The following is a 16844-nucleotide window of genomic DNA, read 5'->3' on the forward strand; positions in this document are numbered from 1 at the left end:
GGGACTATGCCGGCACTAAATGGCCCCCTTCCCCCTAAGAACTCTTTGGGGTCTGTCCTGCTTACCTTGGGCTCCAAAAGTACAGCAGACAAATGTTCTCACCTGGAGTGGTCTCAGCTCTGACCGTCCTCAGTGGGACACACACTACTCCCTCCCTCCACCTCCTGCTCTCAGCCCTGCCTGAGCCCCGGCCACGAGCCCTGCAGGCCACACCCGGAGGCTGCTTCTCCCCTAAAATCCCAGGCACCTCCCGACCTGGAGGCCCCCAGCTTCCTGAAGCCCGTCTTGGCTCGGAGTGCCATCAGCCCCTTCCTATGGCCTCCTGACCCCATGATCTCCGTGCTGGGCTCACGGGTGATTCCATTGGGCACCCACCGCCATGTCTGCGGGACATCAGCACAGGAACGAGTCCGTCCAAGCCTCGGCCGCCGTCCCCAGAAGCCTCCTTCGTCCCACCCGCCCCACCGGCGTCACACCTGGCACCCCCGTAGCAGCCGCGGGCACCCGCGCTCCACGGCCGCCCCGCCCCTCTGCCCGGGCGGGTGAGCAGGCACTGCGCCTGCGCGGCTGCGCGAGGGCCGCCGGCACCGGAACCGCGGCGCCCGGCGTGTGGTGCGGGAAGGGGCACCCGGCGGGCAGCGGTAGCGGCGGCGGGAACGCGGCCCGAGCCGCCCCGCCCGCCATGGGCCTCCTGTCGGACCCGGTGCGCCGGCGCGCGCTCGTCCGCCTGGTTCTGCGCCTCAACGCGCCTCTCTGGTGAGGGTCCCGCCTCCCGTCCCGAGCGCGGTTCGGGGATCCGCCTCCCGGCCCCGGTGGCGGGTCGGCCGGCTCCCAGGACCCCCTGACCCCGGCCCCCGGCCCCTCTCCCCGCAGCGTGCTGAGCTACGCGGCGGGCATCGCCTGGTTCCTCGCGCTGGCCTTCCCGCCGCTGACCCAGCGCACCTACATGTCGGAGAACGCCATGGGCTCCACGATGGTGGAGGAGCAGTTTGCGGGCGGAGACCGCGCCCGCGCCTGGGCCCGCGACTTCGGGGCCCACCGCCGGAAGCTGGGGTGAGCGGCGGGGCCCCGGAGGGGACGCACAGTCGTCCGGGCCGGGTCTACCCAGAGGCTGTCTGTGCGCAGGGCGCTGCCGGCGGCCTGGCTGGAGCGGACGATGCGGTCCGTGGGGCTGGAGGTCTACACGCAGAGCTTCTCCCGGAAGCTGCCCTTCCCGGATGAGACCCACGAGCGCTATGTATTTGGGGGTCGGGGTGCCCGGGACCCAAGAGCGCCTTGGGGGTGGCTCGGGGCCAGGGAGACCCCTGGTGCGGGTTCTACGGCGCCCGGGGCGCTGAGCTGCTCCACCGATACCCCCGCAGATGGTGTCGGGCACCAACGTGTATGGCATCCTGCGGGCCCCGCGCGCCGCCAGCACCGAGTCTCTGGTGCTCACCGTGCCCTGTGGCCCCGACTCTACCAACAGCCAGGCGGTGGGACTGCTGTTGGCACTGGCTGCCCACTTCCGGGGTGAGTCTTGGGCAACTCCTGGCCAGGCAGGGCTCGGCCACTGCCTCGGGGGCTGCTGACCCTGCGTCCGGCCCGCAGGGCAGATCTACTGGGCCAAAGACATCATCTTCCTGGTGACGGAACACGACCTTCTGGGCACCGAGGCTTGGCTGGAAGCCTACCACGACGTCAACGTCACTGGTGGGTGCGCTCGCTGCCCTGCCCCTCGCTCCGTTCCGGCCCTGCCCGCACCAGCCCCCAGGGCAGCTCACTCACCTGCTCCCACAGGCATGCAGTCCTCCCCGCTGCAGGGCCGCGCCGGGGCCATCCAGGCAGCCGTGGCCCTGGAGCTGAGCAGCGATGTGGTCACCAGCCTGGACGTGGCCGTGGAGGGGCTCAATGGGCAGCTGCCCAACCTTGACCTGCTCAACCTCTTCCAGACCTTCTGCCAGAAAGGGGGGCTGCTGTGCACACTGCAGGGCAAGGTAGGGCCACCTGCCTGGGGAGGCGGGGCGGTGGCGGGGAGGGGTGGTGTCTGACCTCCTCTCCAAACGCTCAAAGCTGCAGCCCCAGGACTGGACATCAGATGGGCCACTGCAGGGTCTGCAGACGCTGCTGCTCATGGTTCTGCAACAGGCCTCCGGCCGCCCCCACGGGCCCCACGGCCTCTTCCTGCGCTACCGTGTGGAGGCTCTGACCCTCCGTGGCATCAACAGTTTCCGCCAGTATAAGTACGACCTGGTGGCCGTGGGCAAGTGAGTGTCTCCGGTTCTCCCGTTCCCTGCTTGGAGGTGGGAGTGGCTGGGCCCTGGCCGGCCTTGACCTTGTCTCCCACCTGCAGGGCTCTGGAGGGCATGTTCCGGAAGCTCAACCACCTGCTGGAGCGTCTGCACCAGTCCTTCTTCTTCTACCTGCTCCCCGCCCTCTCCCGCTTTGTCTCCATCGGCCTCTACATGCCTGCGGCTGGCTTCTTGCTCCTGGTCCTTGGTCTCAAGATATCCTCTGCACCCCAGTCCACTTGTGACCAGCCTCCCTCAGGTCCCTCCCCTCTAGGCTTAGGGCAGGGATGGCGAACCTATGACACGCGTGTCAGAGGTGACATGCAAACTCATTTTTTTGGTTGATTTTTCTTTGTTAAATGGCATTTAAATATAGAAAATAAATATCAAAAATATATTTTATTATGGTTGCAAATATAAAAATTTTCTATATGTGACACAGCACCAGAGTTAAGTTAGGGTTTTTCCAAATGCTGACACGCCGAGCTCAGAAGGTTCCCATCACTGGCCTAGGGAGAGCCCCTCATCTTCGGGGTGAGGGAGGCAGGGTGAGCTCTGGGTTCCCTGCTGGGTGGAGCCATCACACCTCTCGTCAGAGTCCTTGACTAGGCCACGCCCTGGAACTGTGGATGCAGCTGCACGAGGCTGGAGGGGGCCCTAAGGAGGCTGGGGCAGCCTCTGGACCCGGTCCTCCCCTCCCCCCAGCACAGGTGATGGTCCCTCCACTCTTGCTCCCAGTGTGGGCTTCCAGGGTCCCGGGAGGTGAGATGGTGGTGAGGACCCTTGGGCTCACCTGGCCCCAGGGCCCATTTCCAACCGCCTGTGTGCCCTGCAGGGCTTGGGGCTGGCTTCCCTGGTGGCACCCCTGCTAATCTCACAGGCCATGGGCCTGGCCCTCTACGTCCTACCAGTGCTGGGCCAGCACGTGGCCGCCCAGCACTTCCCTGTGGCTGAGGCTGAAGCTGTGGTGCTGACGCTGCTGGCCATCTATGCCGCCGGCCTGGCCCTTCCCCACAACACCCACCGGTGAGGAGCTGGGCTGGGTGGGCACAGGCAGGGGGCCCCCTGGCCATGCAGGTGGCTGCCTCTGAGCCCCTTCCCTTTCAGTGTGGTAAGCACACAAGCCCCAGACAAGGGCTGGATGGCACTGAAGCTGGTAGCCCTGATCTACCTGGCACTCCAGCTGGCCTGCATCGCCCTCACCAACTTCTCCCTGGGCTTCCTGCTGGCTGCCACCATGGTGCCCGCTGCTGCACTCACTGAGCCCAGGGGGCCCCGGTATGTACTGGTCCTCCAGCCCTTCCCCCCTCCCCCCCACCTCTTCCAGGGCCTGGGCCCCTCACCACGGACTATGCCCTCACTCAGTACCCCTTCATACCAACTTCCTGCCTGTGCCCCCAACTCAGAGCCCTGACCCTGCTCCTCCACCCAGGCCACTCTATGCTGCCCTGCTGGTGCTGACAAGTCCAGCAGCCGCACTCCTGGGCAGCCTGTTCCTGTGGCGGGAGCTGCAAGAGGCCCCGCTGTCGCTGGCCGAGGGCTGGCAGCTCTTCCTGGCGGCGCTGGCCCAGGGCGTGCTGGAGCACCATGTCTACGGCGCCCTGCTCTTCCCGCTGCTGGCGCTGGGCCTCTACCCCTGCTGGCTGCTCTTCTGGAATGTTCTCTTCTGGAAGTGATGTCTGCTTGCCCTGTGGCACGAAGACTGTGGCAGGAACTCCCCAAACACCCCCATGGTCTCCTTCCTAGGAAATAAACAGATGTCTTGTTTGAGCTGCCTTTGTGCTCCTGACCCACCACCTGCTGTCTGTGGGCTCCAGGGCCTGTGGGGGAGCAGCTCTGCCTGCAGGGCTTGGCATTCGTGCACAGCTCCTTCCTGGAGGGCACCGCCCCGGTCCACATACTGGGCGGCATCTTGGCTCACCCCGGAGGTCTGCATCCCAGTCCAGTGCTGTGGGAGGCATAGGGCTGGATAAGAGAAAACAGTGGGCAGCAGGGGTGTCTAATGGGAGCTGAGGCGTCCAGAGACCTCACAACACCACCGTAGTCAGTGCTGGGGCTGAGTGGGCAGAGGTGTGGGAGCTGGAGCCCTGCAGAGGAGGCTGGGTGTGGGGCCTGGGGGTCCAGCCAAGGCCAGGACCTTGCTGTGAGCGGGCTTAGGACGGAGCAGAGAGGAGCACCTGGCCCAGCTTTCTCAGCGGAACCAGACCAGGCACCCACGATGGACGGGGCACAGGAGCCCACCCAGAAACAGTGGACAGGGGTGCAGCCCCCCAGGGGAGGGCGCTGGTGGGTCGGCACGGAGAGAAGTGCTGATTGTTCTGAGAGGACCTAGGATCCAGTGTCCGTTCTAGGGGGAAGAAAAGCGAAGGGTGGCCCTTAGTGATGCCCTGGCCCGTCCATCATAGGTGGACATTTCAGGCTGGAAATGCCTCTTGTGGGAGGGCCCAGTGCCCCCACCAGCACCGCACAGGGCTGAGATGAGTCCGGTCCGCACAGGCCTCCCTGTTGGAGGCAGAGCTGCGCTGCCTGGAGGTCAACTCCTGGCCAACGTCCCTTCAGTGCAGCTGGCGGCTGGGGAGTCCCCAGGAGGAAGCCCCAGCCCCCAACCCCTGCCCAGGCCTGTGCCTGTGGTGGGGCCTGCATTCCTGTCTTCCCGTGGACCCCTTGGCTCCCTGGCTCCACAGTGGGGGCTCAGTGGATGCACTCCCAGGGCCAGCACCCAGGGGGTTTTCTCTGGGACCTGTCTGCAGAGAGGTCCGTGCTAGTCCCTGTTGAGGGGCATGTGTACCCTCCAGCATGTGGGGATGGGCGTGGGGCAAGGGTGCTGGAGACCCACTGTGACTAGCAGCCTGTCTGCCTGCTGGGCCCCAAGGTCTACCTGGAACCTCTAGTCACTTTTTTTTTTTTTTTTTAATATTTTTGTTGATTTCAGAGAGGAAGGGAGAGGGAAAGAGAGAGAAACATCAATGATGAGAGAATCATTGATTGGCTGCCTCCTGCGCGCCCCCACTGGGGATCAGCCGCAACCCAGGCCTGTGCCGTCGGCCGGAATCAACCGGGGTCCCTTCAGTCTGCAAGGCCGGCGCTCTACTCACTGAGCCAAACCGGCCAGGGCCCTCTAGTCACTTTTTAAAAAATACATTTTCTTTTTTTTTTTTTATGTTCACCGTCACTTGATTTTTTAAAATATATACTTTATTGATTTTTTTACAGAGAGGAAGGGAGAGGAGTAGAGACTTAAAAACATCCATGAGACAGAAACATGGATCAGCTGCCTCCTGCACACCCCCTACCGGGGATGTGCCCTCAACCAAGGTACATGCCCTTGACCGGAATCGAACCTGGGACCCTTCAGTCCGCAGGCCGAGGCTCTATCCACTGAGCCAAACCGGTCAGGGCTGGGTTTTTTTTTCAGAAGAGTCCAGTGGTAAGGGTGTGGGTCAGTTGTAGGAAGGACGAATATAGAACCTAAACACTTGACTGGAGCCGTGCTGTGTAGTGGCCTCCCGGGTCAGCTTCTCCATCGCCCCCTTCTGACACCAGCACTTCCCACGCGTGTCCTGTGCAGCCGCCAGCGGCGAGCCAGCCCTCAACCCCGGGAGCGGGGCCGGGACTCGCACGGGTAACAGCGCGCCAGGGCCGAGGAGACGCCGTGGGTTCCAGGCGGGGTCGCCGGGCATTGGGGCGCATGTCCGCTGAGCCCGGAGACGCGGGTTTGACCGTGATCGCGGCCACAGGGAGACGGTGGACAACGGGCATCGCGAGGCGGCGCCAGGCCCCGACTCTAGCCCCGCCCCACGCTCCAGGCTCTCGCGAGCTTTGAACTCCCGTGGCGCCGCAGGGGCCGTCGGGAGCGGCGGCCGCGCTGCAGAGGCCAAGATGGCGGCGGCGGCGGCGGCTTCGCTGCGCGGGGCGGTGCTGGGCCCACGGGGCGCGGGGCTGCCCGGCGCGCGGGCCCGGGGGCTGCTGTGCGGGGCGCGGCCCGGGCAGCTCCCGCTGCGGACGCCTCAGGTGAGCGCTGGCCCGGCCCCGGCCGCCGCGCGGCCCCACTGCCCTGAAGGTCACGGCGGGGAGGCTCCGGGCGCGGGCCAGACGGCAGGGAGCGTCCCCGGCCCCCCGGCGCCCTGCCGGGCCGCCGCTGCCTGCTGACCTCGGTGCCTCCTGGGACCGGGCCGGGCGCCCACTCCTCCCAACCGCCGTGGCGCCGCGTGCCGAGCGTGGGGGCGGCGGGGCGGGCTCGCTGCCGGGGCGGCGCGGAGGGCTCTCCCTGGGGGCGCGCCCAGGCCCGCGCGGGCTCGCGCCTTCCGCTCGGGGCCCGCGTCCTGAAGTGACCTCAGCCTGACCTCGGCCGCCGCTGTGACCTTGGCCTGCCCCTGCACCCCGAGCATTTGGGGCGTGATCCCCGGCCCACACCTCGTCCCCGGCGGACTCACGGTCGAGGGGTCAGCGGCGCGGAGGGGGGGGGCAGCGGCGCGGTGTGGTCTGCAGGGCCGGGTGATGAATGGGATGGGCGGTGGCCTGGCAGGCGCTGAGCGCGGCTCTTGCAGGCAGTGTCCTTGTCGTCCAAGTCTGGCCCGTCCCGGGGCCGAAAAGTGATGCTGTCCGCGCTGGGCATGCTGGCGGCAGGGGGTGCGGGGCTGGCCGTGGCTCTGCACACGGCGGTGAGTGCCAGCGACCTGGAGCTGCACCCCCCCAGCTACCCGTGGTCTCACCGTGGCCTCCTCTCCTCCCTGGACCACACCAGGTGCGCGGCTGGCTGGCGGGGGGTGTCTGGGTGGGGTGGGCCCCGGGCACCACTGACCCTTTCCCTCTCTCTAGCATCCGGAGGGGCTTCCAGGTGTACAAGCAGGTGTGCTCCTCCTGCCACAGCATGGACTACGTGGCTTACCGCCACCTGGTGGGCGTGTGCTACACTGAGGATGAAGCTAAAGCCCTGGCCGAAGAGGTGGGGTGCCTGGGGACGGTGCCAAGGACCCAGGGATTGGGGCTCCCTCTGTGGAGGACAGAGCAGGGGGGTGATGGTGCTCTCGTGACAGGTGGAGATTCAGGACGGCCCCAATGATGATGGGGAGATGTTCATGCGACCCGGAAAGCTGTCTGACTACTTACCCAAACCGTACCCCAACCCTGAGGCTGCCAGAGCAGCCAACAACGGAGCCGTGCCCCCTGACCTCAGCTACATCGTGCGAGCTAGGTACACAGGCTTCCCGCAGGGCTGGCGGGAGGGGAGGCAGGTCCGACTCCTGCCAGAGGCTGAGGAGGCATGGATTCGGTCCTAGGCACGGTGGCGAAGACTACGTCTTCTCCCTGCTCACGGGCTACTGTGAGCCGCCCACCGGGGTGTCGCTACGAGAAGGCCTGTACTTCAACCCCTACTTCCCTGGCCAGTCCATTGGCATGGCTCCTCCCATCTACGACGAGGTCTTGGAGTTTGACGATGGTGAGGTCCCTACTTTCCCCACTGGGTTCTCCTTGGTTGGGGCACTGTCTGTGTGTGCTTGTGGGCAGCCTCACTGCCCTGACCAGCTCAGGCCATTGTGTCCCGAGGGGTCCCATCCCTTTTGAAGCCTTGGGCGGGGACCCATCTGCCATGGAAGGGGTGCTCTGGGGGTATCCTAGGTTGGGCAGGGGCCCCAAGGGTAGCCCTCACCACCTGTCCTTGGTCCAGGCACCCCAGCTACCATGTCCCAGGTAGCCAAGGATGTGTGCACCTTCCTGCGCTGGGCATCCGAGCCAGAGCATGACCATCGGAAACGCATGGGGCTCAAGGTGAAAGGATCGGGCAAGGGGGCACAGTGGGCATGGCAGAGGGAGGCTGGGAGCTGGGCAGGGCTCCTTTCTGCCTCCCTTCTCTGAGCCTGTCTCATCCCCAGATGTTGATGATGATGGGCTTGCTGTTGCCCCTGGTCTACGCCATGAAGCGGCATAAGTGGTCAGTACTGAAGAGCCGGAAGCTGGCATATCGTCCACCCAAGTGACCCTGCCGAAGGTCTGCTTGCCATCCTGTTTGAATGGGCCTTCAAGCCAAGAAGCCACCCTGGGTCTCTTTAGACCCCAGCTGGCCCTCTTGGCCAAGCCCCTCTTCTCTGGGACAAAAGGGGAGGGGGCAGGAGACCGGGCTGGAGCTCCAGATCCTTCAGCTTCTATCATGGAAATAAATTAAGTTTCTCAATAGATATATTTGGGCTATTGTGTGATGAGAGTGTAGTTTGCAGGGGACTCAGAGTAAGACCCTTGCCCTTGGAGCTTGCAGGACTGTCTCATGCCGTGTGGCACTGACTGTTGGCTGGGAGTCCCATCAGGTCTGTATGTGAGACAGGAAGCGGAGACCTGTTAGAGATGGCAGCTCGTTGGGGTAGGGAGAGAGGTGAAAAGGGCCTGGCTGGACATGGCCCAGGGATCTGCCAGAGAAACCAGCCAAGTGTCAGTGTTGAACCCCTTGGCCTTCGTTCTGAGGGCAGCTGGAAGGGAGCCCTTGGCTGCATTCCAGAGGGAGGGGCCTGGCCTGCAGGAGGAGCTGAGGGAGCTGTTGGGCTGGGCATGGCTGGGAGGGAGAAACTCTCACCTCTGCTCAGGAAGCAGATAAGCAGGGAGAGCCAGCCCAGAATGTGCTCCTGGTCTCTGGCTGCACCGCTAGGGAGGTCCACTGAGAAAGGGCCCTGCTGGAGGGGAGTGGGAAGTGCAGTGCTCCTAGCAATCAACAGGCAGCTGCCACGGGTCCAGGCCAGCAGCCGGCTGGGGAGGGGGACCGCAGTGGGTCTGTCAGTGGTAGGAGGGCCACGGACATGTTGCCTTAGCAGTAGCACAGGGCCCTGGCTCAGGGCTCCTGAGTTTTTCTTGTCCCCAGAAGGGAATTTAAGGCATCCTGGCTGGAGCAGCCCTAAGGAGTGGTGGCCAATTAGGAGAGCAGAGAGCTGAGTGGGAGAAAGGAAAAGGGTGCATGCCTGAAGGGCTCTAGGTGGAGGAGGGGAGGCATGGTGGCTGGGAGTGGGGCTCACAGAGGGCCCTAGCCCAGTGGTCAGCAGTTGGGGTGGTGGGTGAGGGCTCTGCAACCCTCTCAGTGTGTGAGAAGGTCTCAGCACCATGCCTATAGGCCTCTTGGGACTTGGGGTCCAAGTAAGCTCTTGAGTAGCTACCTGGACCCGGCTGGGCAGCCCAGCTGAGAGCCAGACTCTGCCCTCTCTGCCAGGTGTCCTGGGTGGCACTGCCCTGCTCCATCCTCCCAGCTGCCCAGTCCGCACAAAGTGGGGGCACTCAGCTGGCTCAGAAGAATCTTTAATGACTTTGGCTCATGGCCCCTCCCCCCATCTCTGGATCTGTCCCCAGGGAGCTGTCAGTGGAGGTCCCCTGAGAGGTTCAGAAGGGCATCCAGGGACCTCGGGCCTGGAAGGGAAGGGCCGTCCTCTCTCCTTGTGACCTGGGGGTAGGGAGAAGAGGAGTCATTTTGCTGTTCTGCTGTCCTCCCGATCCCACCCCCTTCCCTGCCTCCGGTACCATTGGTGACTGCTGGGTAGAGGCTGCAGGAAGGGGGTCCCAAGCGCAGGGTCTCTGTGTGCTACACATCTCACAGCCAGGCCGACTCGGAGCATTGATGAAGGTGCAGGAAGGGCAGGGCCAGCCGGGCTGCGGAGGAGGAACAGTAGCTGCTGACCCCTTCCTTCCGATGCCCACAGCTGCCCAGGCCCACCTTACCTGGCTCCTGCCTACCTGAAGCGGGCTGGGGAGGCTGGAGCTGGCTGGCTGAGGAGCTTGGGGCAGCCCCAATGTCTGAGAGAATAGACGGCCTAGTTCCCCATCCATCTTCTGGGGGCACTGACGGCTGCGTCCTATGGTAGAGGGGGTGGGGCTCAGGGCCTTGTCAGCTGTACCCCACCTTCCTCACCCAACACCATCAAGGACTGACCTGGGGCTTCTCGCGGGGCTGAGAGCAAGTAGAGGAAAGCAGGGTCCCTGTCCTGCCAGACCCCGTAGGAGGCGAGGCTGCGCTCGGGCACACACAGGCACTTGCCAATGACCCAGCGCTGCACTGCTGGTGGGAAGCCAAACTCCGAGAAGACCTGGAGCCAGAGCGTCAGGGCCAGGCAGTCACCCAGGGTCCCTGCCTCCAGCAGGGCTCCCCAGACCCCGTGCTCACCTGCTCCTGGAGGGCCGAGATGGTGCAGTGGGGGTGGACCTGCAGTGAGACGTGGGCAGACGACGAAGCATCTTCCACTGTGACCTGTAGCCTGGGCCAGAATTTCGGTTCAGAGAATGATGGGGTGCCTGGAGGATTGGGATGGGGGTGAGGACGAAGTCCCAGGTCTCACCTAATGGGGCCAGGAGGGAAGCAGCTCTCCTGGAGCTGGACACTGAGGGCCACATGATGCTGGGCCAGGAGGGCTGCAGCTTGGGCTGCCCCCTTCTCATCTCCATCCTCAATGGCCTGGGCCAGGCGCCCTGCCAGCTCTTCTACAAGGAGAGAGTGCACCATCACAGCTGGGCATGGCTGCTTGCCCCACCCACTTTGGCAACCTGCCTTTACCTTTCTCCATCAAGTCTCCAGAACTTGGACCATCCATCTTGGGGGCCCTGAGTGTGTGCACTTCAGGGGGACTGGGTGGGGAAACAGGGCACGTCTCTGGGCCCAGGGCTGGAGGCAGGGTGTCACTGCCTAGGAGGGAAGACGTGGGGTGGGCAGGTGGTCTCCCGAGATCAGCCTCCCCGCTGAGTACTCACCTCACCTGGGCCTCTGCTCTCTGACCTCAGGTGTCCAAGACCCTTGCCTCCTGCCTCCTCCCTCCTCCCCTCAGCTCATGCCAGGGCTCTGCCTTGGCCACACTTTCAGTCCGGCCTTCCCTCAAGCCTTGGCCTTTCCAAGGGTCCCTGCTGAGTCCTTTCAGAGCTGGAGCTGCACTTGTGCTCTGGAGCCTTCTGGACCCCCTGCCATCTGGTCCCACCTGTGTCCCTCTGCCACGGAGGCTAGACTTCTCCTGGCTGCCACAGGCCCTCTCCACCAGCCGGGGCTATTCCCTTGACCTCACAGGAGAACCAAAGCAGGTGCGTCGGAGCCCTGCAGTCAGCATGGCCTCTTCTTGGTGCCCTCAGGGGCCTCCATCCCCTCTCCTTCCTCTACCATCAGCACACCTCAGACTCTTGATCCCAGACAAGCCCTCTCAGGCCACTGTCTGCCCTGGGTGTCCTTACAGAGCTGGTTGCTGTCTCTCCCCTTCCCTCCGCTTAAGGCCCAGCCCACCTGAGTTGAGGCAGCTCAGCCCCTCAGAATTCTGACCTGTCTGCCCACTGAGACAAGCAGTGCTCCCAGGCACCCAGCACCAGCTGGCCCCGTCTCAATGCATGCTCTTGCCTCAGGGCCTGTGCACCCACTGCTCTCTGGCCACATGGATCACACCTCCATCTTCAACTTCACTCGGTGTCACCTAAGGAGACCTTCACTGCCTCCCTCCCACTCCCATCTCTCCCACCATCTGACAATTTTATTTACTCACTGTGTCTGCCTCCCCTCTAGAACCAAAGACTCCGAGAGAGCAGACTCGGACGTTTTATTCATGCTCGGTCTCCAAGGCCTCAGGGAGTGCTGAGTCCGGAACGGGACCAGGGATACACCTGGCGACGGAGTGAATGGAAGAGCTACTCTCCCTCTACAACTGCTCTGCTGTCTGGCCTACGGCACATCATCTGGTGTGGTTTTCCTCCTGCTCCTCTGGCAGCTCTTCTGATGCATCTGTGGGCTCGTCACTCCTGCTGAACCCGGTTAACCCTTCCCACCTCTCCAGAGGCCCCCTCCAGCCCAGACTCACCACTCCCACTCCCGTCCGTGCTCTTCCACACAGGACTCCTCTCTGGGAGCCCAAGGGCATTTGGTTCCCCGTCTTTCTGTCCCAACCACTAACTCTCCTAGTTAAACACCCACAAAACCCAGCCGACTTCATCTCCTAAGCATCTCTGCAAACATCCTTCTCTCCAGCCCTATCTGCACCCGCCCACGAGTGCAGGTCGCAGCCAACCTTGAGGAGCGCAGTCTGAGCCTGTCCCTCTCCCACTGAATACTTTCCCGCGGCTCTTGAGACGGTCTTCGCCCCAGGCCCTGGGCCTGCTGGCGCTGCCCCTCCACACCAGTCGGGTCCTCCAGGCCCCAGCTCTGGGCCCAGCTTTACCCACTACCTTCCCCATCCAGGCCTGAGGGCCAGGGAGACTCCCGCCCTCCCAGCACAGTCCCTGGCCAACCGAATGAACCTTTGCCCCACAGCACTGACCATTGTGTCCCTCCGCCGTGGCACCTCGAACCAGGGCTGCCCACCGCTGGGCTTCCTGGGGGTTGAGGAAGCGCAGGCTTAGGGCCCCAGGCCCTCCCGGTGGAGGCTGCAACTCGTGCTGGCTGGGGCCTCGGACGGTGTAGGAGACGGACTCCAAAGGCCACTCCAAACCGACCTGAGGGTGGGAGAGGCAGAGCTCAGGCCTCCCGCAAGCACAGACGTGGGACCGAAGGCACGAGGTACAGGCCTGGCCACTGCGCTGTCCCACGCGCCTTACGGCTTCTCTTAGGAAACGCACCGGAGTCCTATCCAGGTGAGGGCACCATTCCCCCCGTTCGCAGGGGAGGAAACGGAGCCGGGAAAGTGTCCTGCTACGGGGACTCCACGGCAAGCGGAGGGGCTGCAGCCCCCACTCACCGCCCCGGGCCCCGCGCCCAGTAGCTCCAGCCGGAAGCGCCCGGGCCGCTCGGGGTCCGCGCTCAGCTGCAGCCTCCGTAGCTGCGCCTCAGCGTCCGGTCCGGCGGCCAGCGGCCTCACGGCGGCGTGCACAGTCAGCAGCACCGTGGACGAGCCCGGGTCCGAGGCCGCCGCCGCTCCGCCCGCCGGCGGCACCATCTCGGGTCCAGCCGTGTCTCAGCCGTCCGACTTCGCTTCCGTGGGCTGGGACCGCCGGGCGCTTGTGCCGGCCGGAAACCGAGGCTGCGAGTCTGGGGTTCCGGGATCGGCCAGCGGGTCGAAGGCCGGGGTGTAAGGAGGGAAGGGGGAGATCGGACCCTCCGGCTTTAATCAGGATGTACTCGGTCCAAGGCTCTCGGACACGGGCGGTCGAGGCTGGGCCTGGAGGCTTGTACGTCGGGGTAAAGTGTCAGGGACGGATGCGCCGGCCACGACTAGACGGCAGGCGTGGTCCCGTCGCCTTAAAGGCTGGGTCGGGCGGGAGAGCTGCAGCCCAGCTGCCCGTGTCTACCCGGGCGAGAGCTGGACGCCACTCCCAGGCCCCTTCCGGTGGTCGCAGCGCCCCGCAGCCCGGCCACGCCCACACCGCGCAGATCAGCTGCCTCTCCTGGGAACCTGGCGGCCAGCGGGGGCGGGGCAGGCAAGGAGCCGTGACCAATAGGCGCTAGGAAGGAAGACGGGTTCGGGCGGCGAGAAGAGTGACGGACAGGTGCTGCAGCCAGTAGATGTAAAAGACGGGACTGAGCGGCGGGTAACGTTCCCAATGGCTCTCGGAGCTCCCGATCGCAGCGGCTGGAGCCGGCCATTCAGAGGCGTGGGGCTGGGCCTTGCGGGCGCTTGTTGTTGTCCGGCCCGGGGAGGCAGAGGTCGGTCGGTCGCTAGCTCGTTAGCTGGGGCGATCTGTGGCGGTCGGCGGGCAGAACCATCGCGATAGTCGGGCGTCGTGCAGGGGCGAGGTTATGTCGCGGTGGCAGCCCGGATCGGCCGGCAGGGCCGGGAGTAACGGGATGTCGCCGCAGAGCTTCTTCCTCCGGATACAGTGCGGCCCGAGCGGAGGCCGCGGCGCCGCCCTCCGATCCTGAGGATCCCGCGCTGCCCGGAGCCCGCACCGCCTTCTCATTTGCATCGACGCCAACCGACCTGACCCGGCCTGGCTCTGCCCGGCCAGATAGAGCGTAGAGCAGCAGGCAAGTAGGTGTCCGCCCTGTGCTCGGCGTCGTATAGGGGCCTCCAGAACTACAGACCCCAGCAGGCCTCGCGTCTGCCCTTGCGCATGTCTGGGGTGCACGGCCTTCTGGGATTTGTAGTTCGCCGCGGCTAGGCTGGGGGTTCCACTAGGCCCGGCGGGGAGGCGGGCGCTGCGGGGCGGACTCTGGAGCGCGCTAGCGGCCCGCGTACGTGCCGTTCCGGGGCCGTGAGCCCTCCCTCCGTTCCCGAAGAAGCTAGGCACACTTTGGAGAACAGAGGAGGCTACACGTTTCCTCTTCCCCTCGCTATAAAGCCGCCCGCAGAACAGGGAAGAGCGCGTAGTCCAAGTGACCTCAAGCCCGAGCCGGGCCCCAGGTGTCCGGGTTCCAAACCGGGATGGGGAGTGTTAAGGAAGAGACGAACCCAGCAGTCTTGGGGTGAGGAGGATCTCTGTGGGCCCCCAGCCCGACCCAGGACTCCAAAGAGGTGCAGGGGGTGTGGCTGCGCTGGGGCCTGGACTTGCCATCTCAGGTAACAGGATCGCATCGCCTCCGGCCGGTGCTGGGCCTGGGAGCAGGCTGTGGGCGGGGCCTAGCTTGTTTACTTGGGCTTCCTTTACCCGAGAGAAGGCTGAAGGGAGAGGGCCTGGGGCCAGATACCCATGGACTGGCCTCCTGTCCTCAGGGCAGCACTAGCCCCTCAGAGCACAGGACGCCCTCCCCAAGGACATGAAGCTGTTGGAGAACTCGAGCTTCGAGGCCATCAACTCACAGCTGACTGTGGAGACTGGAGATGCCCACATCATTGGCAGGTGAGGGTGGGGCTCGAGGAGCTGGGGTCTCAGAGCTCCCTCTGCCCTGGCCCTGAGGGGAACCTGGGGTGGCATGCCACGGTCCCACCTGTATCCACCCTGCAGGATCGAGAGCTACTCCTGTAAGATGGCGGGAGATGACAAGCACATGTTCAAGCAGTTCTGCCAGGAAGGCCAGCCACACGTGCTGGAGGCCCTGTCCCCACCCCAGACCTCGGGCCTCAGCCCCAGCAGGTGAGCCTGGGCAGGGCCTGCCCACGGGGGCTGTCGGGCGCAGGGTAGTGCTGGGCTGACGCTCCTCTGTGCAGACTGAGCAAGAGCCAAGGCGGCGAGGATGAGGGCCCCCTGAGCGACACGTGCAGCCGCAAGACGCTCTTCTACCTGATCGCCACGCTCAACGAGTCCTTCCGCCCCGACTACGACTTCAGCACGGCCCGGAGCCACGAGTTCAGCCGGGAGCCCAGTCTCAGCTGGGTGAGGGCTCCCCCACCCACAGCTATTCACACTGTCCTCCCCATTTTTACTGGCCCCTAACCCAGTCCATGCCTGCTGTCCTGGCACCTAGTCAGCCGAGCTGTGCCCATTCTAGGTGGTGAATGCGGTCAACTGCAGCCTTTTCTCGGCTGTGCGGGAGGACTTCAAGGCCCTGAAGCCACAGCTGTGGAATGCAGTGGACGAGGAGATCTGCCTGGCCGAGTGTGACATCTACAGGTGGGCTGGCGTCCCTGCAGGTGGGCGCTGGGTGTGCGTGGCGCCTGGGGCCTCACACCCGTCTCACTCCACACTATCCAGCTACAACCCGGACTTGGACTCGGACCCCTTTGGGGAAGACGGCAGCCTCTGGTCCTTTAACTACTTCTTCTACAACAAGCGGCTTAAGCGGATTGTTTTCTTCAGCTGTCGCTCCATCAGGTTGGCGTCTCCCTTCCCCCAGCTTCCTGTTAGGCCCACCCCATTCCTGACTCTGTCCCCTCTGGGGACAGCAGCAGGCCAGGGTGGGCAGTTCTAAGACTGCTTCCCCCCTCCCCCAGTGGGTCCACGTACACACCCTCGGAGGCAGGCAATGAGCTGGACATGGAGCTGGGGGAGGAGGAGGAGGAACTCAGAGATGGAGGCAATGAAGGCGGATCCGAGGAGACCAGCCCCATGGAGGACAGGTGTGTGATGGTGGCGGCAGACGGGCTCCCTGGAGCGTGGGGTGGGCAGGGTGGGGTGGGGCCCTCTGCCTGGTCTCCTGGGTGTTAGCTCCTCAAGGCTCCTGTGTGCTGCCGCCCTCTGCCCAGAGTCCCGGTGATCTGTATGTGAGGAGGAGAAGCAGAGGCCCAGCTTCATCCAGCGTCAGCCAGTGCCTGGACTTGCCCACCTGAGGGGCCCCAGGGCCTCCCCAGCTGCTGGCCAGACCCTGGCACGGCTCCAGCTCCAGCTGCCCGCCTAGCCCTTTGGTTCCAGCCTATGGACGGCCACTCACCCCCACAGGCTCTGCTGCCCACATTGTGGCTGGACTGGACAGACAGCACGGGGCCTGGTGGGCACAGCCGCTGCCCTGCCCAAACGAACTGACTGAGGCAGGGACCGCTGGACCACAGAGTTTATTTTTGTATTTTGTACCCTGGGCCTGCACACTCCAGCCCGCAGGGCCTGAGACCCAGCAAGCAGGCCTGACAGTCGTCCTCCCTGGCTTGGGCTGCTCTCAGCGCCCACCTGTACCCCCACCTCGCCCACTGGGCAGCGTGCACTGAGTGTCACTTTGCTGCAGCTTGTTTGTTTCCAATAAAAGTTTATGTGACTTATTGTGGACCTGGGCTCTGCGTGTCGTGGGGGCGGGGCCTGCGTGGGGGCGGGGCTATGCCCCCTGGTATCCTAGCAACG

General features: G+C 64.5%; 4 protein-coding genes across 8 annotated transcripts; 3 read left to right on the top strand and 1 right to left on the bottom strand.

Annotated features, from left to right (window-relative positions):
• The first annotated feature begins 555 nt into the window (after nucleotides 1-555).
• Nucleotides 556-4042, top strand: GPAA1 (glycosylphosphatidylinositol anchor attachment 1). Its single transcript, XM_036303729.1, has 12 exons — nucleotides 556-756; nucleotides 874-1053; nucleotides 1126-1237; nucleotides 1362-1509; nucleotides 1588-1689; nucleotides 1777-1973; nucleotides 2050-2243; nucleotides 2330-2483; nucleotides 2882-2977; nucleotides 3103-3293; nucleotides 3375-3545; nucleotides 3700-4042. Exons 1-12 carry the CDS (start codon nucleotides 683-685, stop codon nucleotides 3941-3943), a joined length of 1863 nt encoding a protein of 620 aa, XP_036159622.1. The 5' UTR covers nucleotides 556-682; the 3' UTR covers nucleotides 3944-4042.
• A 2079-nt stretch (nucleotides 4043-6121) lies between these two features.
• Nucleotides 6122-8445, top strand: LOC118653082 (cytochrome c1, heme protein, mitochondrial). The gene is made up of 7 exons (XM_036303654.1): nucleotides 6122-6278; nucleotides 6815-7011; nucleotides 7086-7212; nucleotides 7304-7461; nucleotides 7547-7707; nucleotides 7936-8036; nucleotides 8141-8445. The coding sequence occupies exons 1-7, from the start codon at nucleotides 6147-6149 to the stop codon at nucleotides 8243-8245; spliced, it is 981 nt and encodes a 326-aa protein (XP_036159547.1). The 5' UTR covers nucleotides 6122-6146; the 3' UTR covers nucleotides 8246-8445.
• A 1081-nt stretch (nucleotides 8446-9526) lies between these two features.
• Nucleotides 9527-13649, bottom strand: SHARPIN (SHANK associated RH domain interactor). Of its 3 annotated transcripts, XM_036303651.1 has the most exons (9): nucleotides 12938-13551; nucleotides 12521-12695; nucleotides 10789-10917; nucleotides 10574-10715; nucleotides 10402-10492; nucleotides 10171-10324; nucleotides 9975-10093; nucleotides 9762-9890; nucleotides 9527-9684 (listed from the first exon to the last, which is right to left on the bottom strand). In XM_036303651.1, exons 1-9 carry the CDS (start codon nucleotides 13133-13135, stop codon nucleotides 9601-9603), a joined length of 1221 nt encoding a protein of 406 aa, XP_036159544.1. In that variant the 5' UTR covers nucleotides 13136-13551; the 3' UTR covers nucleotides 9527-9600. The 3 variants fall into 3 exon arrangements, with proteins under 3 accessions (XP_036159544.1, XP_036159545.1, XP_036159546.1); XM_036303652.1 differs by lacking the exon at nucleotides 10574-10715 and having other exon boundaries at nucleotides 10402-10529; nucleotides 12938-13649; XM_036303653.1 differs by lacking the exons at nucleotides 10574-10715; nucleotides 10789-10917 and having other exon boundaries at nucleotides 10402-10529; nucleotides 12938-13649.
• A 379-nt stretch (nucleotides 13650-14028) lies between these two features.
• MAF1 (MAF1 homolog, negative regulator of RNA polymerase III) lies at nucleotides 14029-16772 on the top strand. Of its 3 annotated transcripts, none has more exons than XM_036303655.1 (8): nucleotides 14029-14167; nucleotides 14849-14975; nucleotides 15081-15209; nucleotides 15284-15449; nucleotides 15565-15686; nucleotides 15768-15887; nucleotides 16007-16132; nucleotides 16259-16772. In XM_036303655.1, the coding sequence occupies exons 2-8, from the start codon at nucleotides 14893-14895 to the stop codon at nucleotides 16278-16280; spliced, it is 768 nt and encodes a 255-aa protein (XP_036159548.1). In that variant the 5' UTR covers nucleotides 14029-14167; nucleotides 14849-14892; the 3' UTR covers nucleotides 16281-16772. The 3 variants fall into 3 exon arrangements, with proteins under 3 accessions (XP_036159548.1, XP_036159549.1, XP_036159550.1); XM_036303656.1 differs by having other exon boundaries at nucleotides 14029-14163; XM_036303657.1 differs by lacking the exon at nucleotides 14029-14167 and adding an exon at nucleotides 14552-14695.
• The last annotated feature ends 72 nt before the right edge of the window (nucleotides 16773-16844 follow it).

Source organism: Myotis myotis, unplaced genomic scaffold, assembly GCF_014108235.1.
Source record: "Myotis myotis isolate mMyoMyo1 unplaced genomic scaffold, mMyoMyo1.p scaffold_m19_p_38, whole genome shotgun sequence".
Taxonomy (NCBI): domain Eukaryota; kingdom Metazoa; phylum Chordata; class Mammalia; order Chiroptera; family Vespertilionidae; genus Myotis; species Myotis myotis.

Excerpts from the sequence above, each read along its gene's own strand:
- LOC118653082 (XM_036303654.1), top strand. The coding sequence starts at position 6,147 with ATGGCGGCGGCGGCGGCGGCTTCGCTGCGCGGGGCGGTGCTGGGCCCA. Across the intron at positions 7,012-7,085 it reads TCCTCCCTGGACCACACCAG|CATCCGGAGGGGCTTCCAGG; the intron begins GTGCGCGGCTGG and ends CCCTCTCTCTAG. Across the intron at positions 8,037-8,140 it reads GGAAACGCATGGGGCTCAAG|ATGTTGATGATGATGGGCTT; the intron begins GTGAAAGGATCG and ends TCTCATCCCCAG.
- SHARPIN (XM_036303651.1), bottom strand. The coding sequence starts at position 13,135 with ATGGTGCCGCCGGCGGGCGGAGCGGCGGCGGCCTCGGACCCGGGCTCG. Across the intron at positions 10,918-12,520 it reads CACGGCGGAGGGACACAATG|GCAGTGACACCCTGCCTCCA; the intron begins GTCAGTGCTGTG and ends CTTCCCTCCTAG. Across the intron at positions 10,094-10,170 it reads AGCCCCGCGAGAAGCCCCAG|GACGCAGCCGTCAGTGCCCC; the intron begins GTCAGTCCTTGA and ends CCTCTACCATAG.
- GPAA1 (XM_036303729.1), top strand. The coding sequence starts at position 683 with ATGGGCCTCCTGTCGGACCCGGTGCGCCGGCGCGCGCTCGTCCGCCTG. Across the intron at positions 1,238-1,361 it reads ATGAGACCCACGAGCGCTAT|ATGGTGTCGGGCACCAACGT; the intron begins GTATTTGGGGGT and ends ATACCCCCGCAG. Across the intron at positions 1,690-1,776 it reads CCACGACGTCAACGTCACTG|GCATGCAGTCCTCCCCGCTG; the intron begins GTGGGTGCGCTC and ends CTGCTCCCACAG.
- MAF1 (XM_036303655.1), top strand. The coding sequence starts at position 14,893 with ATGAAGCTGTTGGAGAACTCGAGCTTCGAGGCCATCAACTCACAGCTG. Across the intron at positions 15,450-15,564 it reads GGGAGCCCAGTCTCAGCTGG|GTGGTGAATGCGGTCAACTG; the intron begins GTGAGGGCTCCC and ends TGCCCATTCTAG. Across the intron at positions 15,687-15,767 it reads GCCGAGTGTGACATCTACAG|CTACAACCCGGACTTGGACT; the intron begins GTGGGCTGGCGT and ends CACACTATCCAG.